General features: G+C 37.0%; 1 protein-coding gene across 1 annotated transcript in view; it reads left to right on the top strand.

Moving 5' to 3' along the window:
- The window catches only part of LOC144199665 (neural-cadherin), a 72813-nt gene that overhangs the window by 26140 nt on the left and 33924 nt on the right, over positions 1-12749 (top strand). Inside the window, exons 2-4 of the mRNA XM_077721478.1 lie at positions 6817-7005; positions 9765-9990; positions 11421-11625. Of these exons, the coding sequence (XP_077577604.1) occupies positions 6817-7005; positions 9765-9990; positions 11421-11625 (620 nt within the window). The remainder of the gene's footprint in view (positions 1-6816; positions 7006-9764; positions 9991-11420; positions 11626-12749) is intronic.

Below are 12749 nucleotides of genomic sequence, written 5' to 3'. Positions count from 1 at the left end.
CGTGTAACAATAACGCGGCTGATGCAAACGCCTCATCATTTTTCCTCATCTTTCATTTTGGAGTCTCATTATGGCCGATCTACGTTTTGGGCTGCGATTTTTTTCTTTTTCGTCCTTAGGGTCGTCTTGTCTTGATTCTTTTTTAAAGCGCGTGGTCTTGACGCTTAACCGCAACCTGCAGCCCTAAGTGACTTTTCGTGTTGCGATTCGCCCCGGCCTGCACGCTTCTCTCGAGTCCTCCGAGTCTCCGTCAGGATTCGGATTGGTTGAGGGGGGGGGCTGGTGGTCAGGGAAAAGCACATATACACACATACACAAACACACACAATGCACACGCGTGTTTAAACGCACTTAAGCACACGTGAGTATCATAACAAAAGAAAGATAAACAACAATGACAGGTGACGTCCAGAGGGGGTCTTTTTTTAATCTTGCGCTCTAAGAGGACACAAATTATACTATATTTTGTTTTTATCAAATAGGATGATGCGGTGGAGTAAGTGGTTTGTTTGTGGGGGCTGGTAGTTTTGGGGTCGAGGGTTTGATCCCGAGTGGGTTTTCATTGTGTGGAATTTGCGTGTTTTCCATGTGGGTTTTCTCCAGGTGGTCTAGGTTCCTCTCAGATGGTAAAAATGTGCATGCTAGGCTAGTTGGTAGGACATTAAATTTGGCCTTGCAGTTCTGGGGTCGAGGGTTCGATCCCAAGTGGGTCCTCATTGTGTGGAATTTACATGTTTTCCATGTGGGCTTTCTTCAGGTGGTCTAGGTTCATCTCAGATGGTAAAAATGGGCATGCTAGGCTAGCTGGTAGAACATTAAATTTGGTCTCGCAGTCCTGGGGTCGAGGGTTCGATCCCGAGTGGGTCCCCATTGTGTGGAATTTGTGTGTTTTCCATGTTGGTTTTCTCCAGGTAGTCCTGTTTCCTCTCTAATGGTAAAAATGACCATGCTAGGCTAGCTGGTAGAACACTAAATAGCCCCTAGCTGTGATTGGTTGCCTGTTTTGTTGTGCCCTGCTATTGGCTAACACTCAATCACAAAATTCAAGTTTTAAGTATGAGTGTGACATTTTTTTTGTTCTTCTCGTGATTGGTTGCCAACCCATTTGGGCCTCCTAGTTTGCCAGGAATAGGCTCCGGCACCCTGTTCCCCGGCCCGCAATGGAAAATGAATGATTGGCTAATGTTATGGTGGACAGGCGTCCAATCGTTAAGCCGAGCTAGCATCAGAGTTGAGTTGAAATGGATTGTGGGTCTTTAGCCATCGATTGCGGTCAATGACTTCAACGTGCTCTAGTCGGACTTTTTGTGGGTAAAGTAAGGGGGGGCTGGTGTAGGGGTGCTCATTAGAATGCAGGCGGCATTTCCGCGGGCTGCATCCCACGGACCGGACGGACCCGACAAAAACTGCTCTCTTTGTGCGCAGACACGCTTTTTTAACGTCTTTGCCCGTCACGTGGCACGTATACGGGGGGTCGGGGGTGACTGCTTTTTACTCGTCAGGGTGACGCGTCGCCACGGCGCCCGCGGGGACACCTGCGCTGGAGCTGGTTGCCACGGTAACCAGTCCCGCCCTGTCAATCATGCGAATGTGGGTAGAGTAGTGTTTGCAGAGTTAGTATGGTTTCCCCTTAGTACCCCCCAAAAAGAGGTTTTGACTAAAAATACATCATTTCTACTTATAGAAAAATTTAAATAAAATGTTAAGATATATTTAAAGTGTTTCCTTTTATCAAAGAAATGATTGACAAGTGAAAAAAGGTCATTTTTTTGTATCCAAAAAAGTAAGATTTTTCTCCAAATTTTTTAATCGCTAATTTTTTGTTTAAATCTACCAAATCTAAAAAATTTAACAAAAACTTCCCGATATTTTAATCATGAATAAAAAAATAGCCTATTTCCTCTTTTTACTGTTTAATTAAAAAACAACGAAAATAAATAAAAAATATTCTCCCCTTTTTTTAATTAACAAAATCTAAATGTCTTTTTTTTTAAATAAAAAACTACAAAAACATTTTTCCTATTAAGAGACCCCCAAAAATATTTAAATAAATCTAAATAACAGAAAAAAATTTAGTCAGATGGCTAGCAGTTAGCATGCGCTAACTACAATTTTCTCATTTTCATTGCGTTTTTTACCTGGCTCCTCCCGCTTTCCATCCCTCCCCCCTCCGAGGCATCCATTTTTCCTCCCCTCCGCTAATTGCACGCTCCCCCGACGAGGTGAGACGGTATGCCGTAGTTCCTTCTACTTCTCGGGCGCCTTCACGGCGAATCACGTCACATGGCGGTGGCTGGCCCGGCGCTCCCCTTGAAAAGCTGCCGGTGTGACACAAACACGAGTACACAAACGTGTACGCGCTGACGTTAAAAGACTTTTTGGCATCCCACGCTTATTTGGCTTAAGCTGATCTGAAGGTTTGTCATGACAACAATGTTAAGACTCGGAACGGTGTAGACTTGTTGTTGAAAGTTGCAGTCCGCTGATAAGCTCCTGGAAAAAACATTTTACGCTGGGCTTGTTAACATTTTTAGCTGTCAATCAGCATTGCAAACAATTATATAAATACTTGTATATTGTTTGGGGTTTTTTTTAGATTTTTTTTGCCCCAACCCATGAATATTTATATATATATATATATATATTTTTTTTTTTATAGCTGCTTAAACTTTTTGTATTTAATGTGTATTGTCTTTGTTTTTGTTAATGTTACAGGAAACCAATCCACTAAAAAAATAAAACAGAATCAAGATTAAACCAAAATGGAACCAACCAAAACAACATAAAACAACAACAATACTAATGTCTACTACAAAAAAATACCAAAAACAAAGACCTTACATGAAACCAAAACTTACTTCACTGCAGATTTAGCAGACCAATCAACACGAAACCAAACTAATATAAAAAAAACAACAACAAAAATAACGCCCACTCAAAATAAAATCAACAACCGGAAAACAAAACAAAAAACACCAAAATGCAACCAAAAAGACAAAAACAAATCGAACACCCCCTCAGACAAAAACAACCGAGACCTTTCCCAGAACCCAAACAACCCAAAAAGAAAACCAGCAGACCAATCTTCCCAAAACCAAACTAAAATAAAAAAAACTTAACAAAAATACCGTCCACTCAAAATATAACTACCCAAAAACACACTAAAAGTTGAGCGGACCAACCCACACCAAACCAAAATGCAACCAAAAAAACAACAACGAAACTAACATTCCCTTCAAAACTAAAACAAAAACAAAAACCTTTCCCAGAACCCAAACAACCCAAAAGGAAAACCAGCAAACCAATCATCACAAAACCATAAGAACCCTAACACCAAAACAACACAAAACAACCAAAAAACCTCCATAAAGCCATACAAAACCAATCCAGAACAAATCAAGACCTTAACAAAGAACCAAACCCCCAAAACTTCAAAATCCAGACCACCCAAAACCCTCCAAATTCAACAATAATTAAACAACCAACCATCCCAAACACAACAAGATTCACAACAAACCCAACTCTGCACTTTCAGTCAGGTGAGGGCGTGGCTAACGAATCACAGTAAGGTATAATGATGTCGACTTGCGTTAAAGTGTGGCGCTAGCTCAAGTTCATCGAGCCGCCACCACCGTACGTATTCATGAAAGAGCGCCCTGAGGGTTTCGCTTTCCGCCATCACCTCTCCGCATGAAAAATGCAGCGGACACAAAGAGACAAAAGAGCGACAGGAGGCGCCCGCCGTCCTAACAATCCTTAGCTTTCGTGTCAGACAAGCGTCGCGTTAGCACGCGTGAAAGCGCAAACGCGCAAACGCGTGCCCGCTTGCGGTCAGCGACCATTTTTTTTTTTGTCTTACGGTACGCTTCAGCTACCCTGCGTTGTTTTTATACCACGTTTGGGCTAATGTGAACAAAGAAGTGAAGAGTATATAATTCCTATCAAATTGAATATAAAAGTGTATTATTTATATTTTAAATACACAATTATTTCTATTAGGTATATCCTAAAAACATTTTTTTTAAAAAAAGCATGAAAACAATTCAAATAAAGTGCATTTACGGTCTGTTTTCGAAATAGGCTAGCAGTAGCATGCTAATAAGTAGCATACTATTGTACTAATAAACTAGCGACAGACTCTTATTCCAACAGCATTTTAATTAGCAAGTAAAAAGTGTATAGAATACAAAAATCTTTTTTTATAAATATTTGATTAATTGATAACATTTATGTTTGCTAATACAGAGCCTATGTTAGCTAAATTTCCTAAATAGGCAATTTAGCAAGCTAGCAATAACATGCTGGTGATCTTAAGTTAGCATGCTAACTATCATGTACTAGCTAGCTTATGACAACATAGATACAATAACATGAGCTAATGAACTTCTGATAGCAAAGTGACAACATACTAGCAAGCTAACAGCAAAATGCTAACAATAATTAATTACTTAATGAAATTATTAATTAAATAATCATTCAAATGTGATGTTTTAGCTTTGTTTTGCTTAAAAATGACATGAAATGATGAAAGACTTTGACATTTGTAGAAGAATTTGTCTATTTTATACATTTATTTACATATATTGTACTTTTAATATACCCTAGCTAGAATTGTACCTGCTCTTTCCACGGCACCTCGTCATCGTGCCGTTGTTTTTTGAGCCGTCAGGCCGTGTTGATGTTGATTGCGCTAATGGGCCACGTTGCATTTGTCCGCTGGAGGGTCGCAGCGTATGTTAAACAAGAACCTTTAAATAGACGCCATTATTCTGCATTTAGGCAGCCACGAGTGACGGGGCACTTGAATATGATACAATTCTTATGCACTGACAGCAAATAATTGCTGCTAAAATTTAATTGGATGTCCGTCACTGTCATTGGCACACAAATAATATCTTTCTTAACCTTTTTGGGCAATTATGGGGCATTTTTTGATGATTTTCTGTACATTTTTTGGGCACTCTCGGTCACTTGCAGTACATTTTGGGCCATTCAAGGGGTATTTTAGATACATTTTGGATTGTTTATTATTGATTGGTAGTTTATTTTCAGTTGCAGTACATTTTGGGCCATTCAGGCGGATTTTTTTGTACATTTTGGATTGTTTAGTGTTGATTGGCAGTTTATTTTCAGGTGAATTAGTGTTAATTGATCAATTCCTGTTGATTTTGGGCTTTTGTGAATTAACTTTTTGGTCATTTAAGGGTCAATTCCTTTTGGTTTTGGGGCACTTATTGTCAATTTTATGTTTTTTTGTTTTTTTTAACATATTGCAAACAATTTTGTTATTTTTTTTGACAACTTACTGTCAATTTTTTGTCTTTTTGTTTTTTTTCGAACAACTTACTGTCAATTTTATGTTTTGTTGTTGTTTTTTTATCAACTTACTGTCAATTTTGTGTTTTTAATTTAACAATTTACTGTCAATTTTGTGTTTTTAATTTAACAATTTACTGTCAATTTTACATGTTTTTTGTTTTTTTAACAATTACTATTTTTTTTGAATTATTTTCATTTATAAATTTTTTTGAATTATTTTCATTTATTATTTTTTTTACTAGCATTTTGTTGGTACCCTAAAATTAACTAAGGCCAGTTTGTTAATGTTAATTTTTCAGTGCCATTTAATCTATTTGATCAAAACAAAATGGCCCTTACATCTATCCCCGTCAATAGCACCACGAATATCTTATTCAATTGTTCCGCCAACATAGTTTGTTAGCATAACTCAACGTGAAGTTGTTGTTTTCCCGTCTTCTTGACAAATCCCTCCTCGCCTAAAAAAAAAAAGAGCACAAGGCAGAGTTTCAAAACAAAACCTGTGTCTGTTTTTGTCGCCGTCGTCATGAAAAAATAAAAAAAAAACGTCACTGTTGTCTTCCCGGAGAACAGGAAGCAGATAAAAGACGGAGTCGGAGCCGGTTGACTAATGTCAACGCGTCCCCTCGGGGTCTGTGAAGACGCCGTCTTTCATGGCGCTGACGGAACGATGCGTAGCGCTAGCTACTTTAGCTACAAAGCCCATACGTGGAACAACAGCTAACAAAAAAAACACTAAAGGCAAACAGACGCTAAAACACACAAAACAACACTTGAGTTTGTCAAGTTGCCAGCATGTGAAATGACGAAAGCTTAGCATCGCGCTGTTAGCATATAGCTAAAAACGGGAAAATGCCAGTAGAGCTAAAATGGGGAATGTTTATGCTAACATTCATGCTATTTTTTGTGTTAATGGAAGATTGAATGCAGAAAAGAGAAGTGTTTTTGTTTGTTTGTGTGCCGTGCGAATTCTGTATTTAAATTAAAGTATTTTCTCGCATATAAGCCGTATTTATTGCTAAAAAAATATGACTGAATCATATTTACGGCTTATACGCGCACAAATTAGCATAAAACTTAGCAGAAAACTCCATAAATCAAGACAATATGGCCGATACGGTCATTTATTTAAAAAATTGTGAAAAATAAACCGATAAAATGCTAAAGAACATTTATTTTAACTCTTATGAATGAAATTCATTAAAAATATAAACCATATTTTGCATAAAACTTTTTTAAAAACTCACTTGTGCCTGCTATTGCTCACTCATACTTTTAAGGGTACGGCTTATACGCAGATGCGGCTTATATGCGAGAGAAAATACAGTAATACTTCTTTACTGTTTATTAAGATGCATTTTTGGAGGGTGAGGGTGAACTGCTAGTCAAAATCTGAATGAACACATACTAAAGCCTTGTTCAAAAAATTAAATAAGTTGTCATAGCGCCACCTAGAGCCTCAATATATGACTAATTTTGCTTTTTCCTCCCCCGCAGGTGACGAGTGGTACCCATGTCGTTTGATTCTGAGTACATCCGGCGAAGCCCACCTGCAGTGGACCATGTTCCCGGCCCCCTACTTAGCGGCAGTGGGCCCCGACGCCGCCCCCGGGTCGCTGGTTTACCACCTGTCGTCACGGCAACGCGACAGCACGCCTGGACAGCCTCAGTTTCTCCTATTGGACGGTGAGCCTGTTTTACTTTATGTGGATTTTATTGTAAAGCTGCGGAAAGTTTTACGTCACATAGGTCCCGCCCCTCGATGGGTCACCAAATTAAGAAACCAAAAAAATTTGCATTATATTACACATAATACTACCAGGAAAAAAAAATGTGTTACGTCATTTTAAATAATATTACAAAGCAACGTGATGGTAGATGTAAATATTTTTAATATTCATGGGGAAAATGTCTCAATATTTTGAAATAATTTATCTAATTTTAGGAGAAAAAGTTAAAATGATTCGTAATGTTTACTTAATATTACGATATTAACGTTGTTATATTAGATAAGTTTGCGTAATATATGTGAAAAAATGTTTTGTAATTTTTTCTTATGTTAATTTTATGAGGAAACATAATAATAAACATAATTGACTTCATTTACGAGATTAAAATCCTAATATTACACGTAAAATGTTGGAATATTACGGAAATTTAATTATATTTTGTCAAATTATGAGAAAAAAGTGGCAAAAATATGAGATTCAGCGAATTATATCATGAATTTTGACATAAAATTAGGCAAAAAATGTTGTTTACTTTGATTTTGGCGACATAAGATCTGTAAAAATAATATTTGGAGGCATATTATTATAATATTGAAGTCATATTAGTTGGAAAAAAGTCATCAAATGATGAGCTAAAAGTCTTTATATGACTTTTTTTCATGTTACATGAGCTGTAATCCATAATTTAAATGTAAACTTTGACTAAGTCTCAGAAGAAACAAATCGACCAATCATAGCGTAGGAAGTTTTTTTGACATTAGCTTGACACCAAATAGTGATGCATTTTTTTGGGGATGTTTTCTATGTAAATGAACTGGTTTTTATCCCTACGCACTTGCTCGGAGGCACGCACATTTATAAATCGAAATAAAAAGTGACTTGTTGAATTTCAATTAAACGCCGTTTAGCGCCGCACACGCTAAACGTTCCCCCGGGGGTGCCAGAGAGAGAAAGAGAGAGAGAGAGAGAGCTTCCGTCTCTTGGGAGAGGGCGACGTGGGCGAGCGACGTGGGGGGGGGGGGCAACGTGGGCGGATGGATGGGCGCCGCCGGCTGGGAATTTTTTGGAGCGCACAACAAAAGGAAGAAGAATCTCTTTCAAGAGTTTATTTTTATTTTTTGATGCGTCGCTTTGGTGTAACGTGATGAAACGTTTGCTCGCAGATAATTCACTAATTGACTTTTTTATTTTATTTTTTATAGTTTGCCAAGTTGGATTTAAGTGAGATTAAGGCCCACTTTATTTGATTCTATTTATATACAAAGTACTTCATTAGGGACGTCAACTCGGGAGATGACACAAAATATGAAGGTTTTTAGGCACAAATTAGGATTTATGTTGTTTTTTTAAGTGTTCATTAGATGACATGATAGACGTACAGTGTTTTTGGGGGGAGGAGCAAAGGAACGCTATAAAAAGTGGACTAAAAACATTTAAATTAAAAAAAGATTCAAAAATTGTATATTAAAAATGTTGTAGACTTAATATTACACACTTTCTGTATATAAATAGATTATATAGGAATAAATTATTAAATAATTAATACAAATAAAATAACTTTGAAAGGGTTATACAATATGCAGAACCATATTATATAATATAATAATTGAAAATAAAATGAAGTTTAGTGTTTTTTTTAGTGTGTTTTTGTTATTTTTTATTTATATTTTTTTTAAAGTGATATTTTGTTGCAAATTAAATAACAATTTTACAGAACGCAAATTAAACTATAAATCTAAAATAAAATTTGAACATAAAAACATTAAATACCATGTTTTACTTTAATAAACTATCTTTGTATACTACATTCTTGATTTTCTTCAATTTTTTATATGAAATTTGATGTTAATTATACATAAACGAGAGGAAAATTTAACTGTAAGTCACTTTTTATACAAAAACAAGTCATAAAGTCATAGTTAAGACAAATATGTTACATTTTAAAACCCCCAACTCTGATTTCCCTCTATTTTTAAATCCATTTTTTTGCACTGCAAGTTTTGGATAAAAAAAAAAAAACACCCGCAGAGCAAGAACTTGACGAGAATGAAAAAAAAAAAACTTCCAAGAAGATGGAAAGTGGTCCTCAGCTGTTGACCAGAGGGCCTCGACTGGTCGCAGCTGCATACCACCTGTCAATCATCTCATCTCCCCACACCACATTTGAACCTCCATCCCATCATCACTATTTTCTATTAAATCTTTGGTTGCTTTTGAGAAAGATGGAAAAACCAAATCTGCTCTAAAATGAACTTTTTTTTAAACCATACTGTATTTTCTGCACTATAATGCGCAGCTCAAAAATGTCAATGAGTATGTTGTGTGTTATGTAATATTTTGTTAAAGTTAATTAAGTTTTTGTCCATTATATTATTTAAAAGCCAAAAGTGTAGTGGTTGTAGAAATGCTACTCTAAACTTTTTATCCATAAAAATATTAACATTTTTATTCAATTTGGGGCGACTAAATGGTTAGCATGTCAAAATTTCGAAGAAAAATATGATTCAATTTTTTAGGGTCACACAAAATCATGCTTTACTGTCATAATTCATATCATTAATTTTATTAAGCAATTCAAAAATCCCCTTATTTTGTTTAACTGCCTTCTGTCAATCAAAACCAAAAAAAAACTCCCAGGTGACACATTAATAATAATAATAATTTTCCAAATTCACATTCATGCAACTTAAATTTTTTTACATTTTTTTGTTTCAGGTGGCGAGGACTGCTTCGAAGTGGACCGCCGCTCGGGTGACATCAGGACCACAGGGCGCCCCCTAGCTCCCAGCCATGAATACCACCTGCGGGTTCAAGCCGTGGATGCGGACGGCAGTAAAGGCCCGCCCGCCACTGTCTCCGTCCTGGCCGGATTCCGCCCGCCGCAATTCGCCGAGGCCACTTACCAACTCAGCGTGGCTGAGAACGCAGTCGTCGGGCAACCGTGAGTATTCGGGGATGGGAGGGGTCGATTTGTCGTGGAAGGTCAACTCCATTTCATGTGGGCCGGACCATTTTACATATAATATTTAGATTTTATTTTTTAATAAATGGATTAAAAGAACTGGATTAAAATCCCTGAATATTCAGTTTTTAATAGATCTAAAACAATGTTTATTTTAGTTTTTTTTAAATATATTTTGAGATTTTACAAAATATTTTTTGAACTAAAAACAGAAAAAAATGATTAAAAAAATGACAATTATTGATTTAAAAGGGGGAAAATCATGAAATTTAATATACATCTATACTCTTTATTTTAATTTGATCATAAAACAGAAAGTCAGCACTCATGATTTACTTTTTCGGGCCACACAAAATGATGCGGCGGGCCAGATTTGGCCCCCGGGCCGCCACTTTGACACATGTAGCGTAAAGTAATGGAGAAATAAAATAGCAGGTGTGGCTAATATGCGAGAAAATACGGGAAGTGCCCCTAAACCACAAAGTTAACAAGGAAAAAGGCCAAAAAAGACTATCAATAGTAGTGCAAAATCATATTTCTGTCAATACTTTTGACGAGCCTAGAAGGGAAAGGCAATGAATGAATGGACGGAGGGATGAAGAAGAGGAGGAGGATGAGGAGGAGGAAGAGGAGGTGGTGGTGGTGGATGAAGAGGACCCAGATGCAAAAGTCTGCGTGTGGCCTGAGGCTGAGAGTTTGAAAGTGTGGCAAATTCAAATATTTATTAAAAGCGAGGTCTGGATAAACATGAAGGCTTGTGTGTGTGTACATGTGTGTGTACATGTGTGTGTGTTTGTGTGTGTGTGTCCCTGTGGGCTTTTGGCGCAGAGCACATTGTGTTAATAATATCCAAGTGTCCATGCCACCCTGTAAGGAGTGTGTGTGTATATGTGTGTGTGTATATGTGTGTGTGTATATGTGTGTATACGTGTGTATATGTGTGTATGTGTGTGTGTGTGTGTGTGTGTGTGTGTGTGTGTGTGTGTGTGTGTGTGTGTGTGTGTGTGTGTGTGTGTGTGTACAGTCTCCCATTGAAGTCCATTTGATGTGTTGCTAGTATCGTCCTCAGATTTTTTATTTTTTTTGGAAGATGTTAGAGTCTTGTGTCGGTAATTTTTGCAAAAAATTGCTTTTTTAAAGATTATTTTAATGGTGAAACTATCATTTTTGGGGTTTTTTGGTGGTTAAAATGTGACTTGTTCACTATTATTGTTGGTGATGGATGTCTATTTTTGGGGTGGTGAGGGCAAAGGTCACGGAGGTTGGGAAATGACTTTTGTAAGGATGAATGGATTGAGTGAAATATGGAATTAATATATTTGCTGGATGTTTGAAATGGTGATTTGGGGGAATGATGTCAAAGGTCGCAGAGGTCAGAAATACTGAGGTTTGTCGTGTTTGTGTTGCAGCGTTGGCGCCGTTCAGGCCGTGTCCTTCCAGAAGAAGACGTTGGCTTACGTGCTGCAGTCCAACCCCGGCAATCTGTTCAGCATCAACCAGGAGAACGGCGCCCTCAGCCTCACGCGCGCCGTGGATTTCGAGAGCGGACACAACGTGCACACGTTGCAGGTTCGGGCGTCTGAGCCCGACACGGATCTCAGCGCTGTGAGCGAGGTAAGCAAAATGTGTAATACCAAAAAAAATGCCTATTTTTTTAAAGGAAGGTGTACTTGCTAGATAGAATTGAATACGAAACTTAAGATGGTGATGCGTTCATATACAAATGAAAAAGTAGGAGAATGTATGTTCACCTTATAATTAATTACTCTTTTAAAATGTATTACTAAAAGTACACGTGTCAATAGATACTTTAAATAATATTTCAGTCCATTTAGAATGTATTGCATATTATTGTTATTATTAATGATTAAAAAAATGTAAACCAATTTCTTTAAATAGCTAATTTCAGTTCAATATTAAGCTAATTTCAGTTAAATATTAAGATAATTTCAGTTAAATATTAAGATAATTTCTGTTAAATATTAAAATAATTGCAGTTAAATATTAAGATAATTGTAGTTGAATATTAAGCTAATTTCAGTTGAATAAGCTAATTTAAGTTAGATATTAATATAATTGCAGTTAAATATTAAGATAATTGCAGTAAAATATTAAGATAATTTCAGTTGAATATTAAGATAATTTTAGTTAAATATAAGCTAATTTTAGTTAAATATTAAGATAATTTCAGTTAAATAAGCTAATTTCAGGGTATTATTAAGCTAATTTCAGTTAAATATTAATCTAAAGTATTTATTTTAGAAAAAGTACTTATGTATACATTGACCTAACCTTGTAAACAAAGCACAATTCAACCCCTCTCTGACCTTTGACCCCACGATTTCAACCCATAACAATCTTTCACCTCATCCCAATCATATTAATAACCTCTTCAAATATCGCCGTCATTCCAAAATTTATATTCTGACCTCTGCGACCTTTGACCCCACCCTCCCCAAAATAAAATCACCTCTGACATCCACGCAGAACCAAAATGGCGGCCAATAAGTTCACTTCTTTCTCCCCAAAATAAACAGGCTCACCCAACCTGTAATCTGATTGGCCGAAAACAATTTGCTGAGGTGCCGAATTGGACTTTACGGGGCAAGTCGTTCCATTTGCCGCCTGGGTCGGTTGCACGCCGTACGCCCCCCCACCCCCCTCCCCCCTCCCTCGCCGCTGCCCTCATTTCCGACGGTGCGTTTAATGAAAAGTCAGCACATCAAAGGCGCGTTCTC

Source organism: Stigmatopora nigra, chromosome 7 (genome assembly GCF_051989575.1).
Source record: "Stigmatopora nigra isolate UIUO_SnigA chromosome 7, RoL_Snig_1.1, whole genome shotgun sequence".
Lineage (NCBI taxonomy): Eukaryota > Metazoa > Chordata > Actinopteri > Syngnathiformes > Syngnathidae > Stigmatopora > Stigmatopora nigra.
The sequence above is the reverse complement of the archived record's forward strand: the minus strand, read 5'-3'. Positions and strand labels throughout refer to the sequence as shown.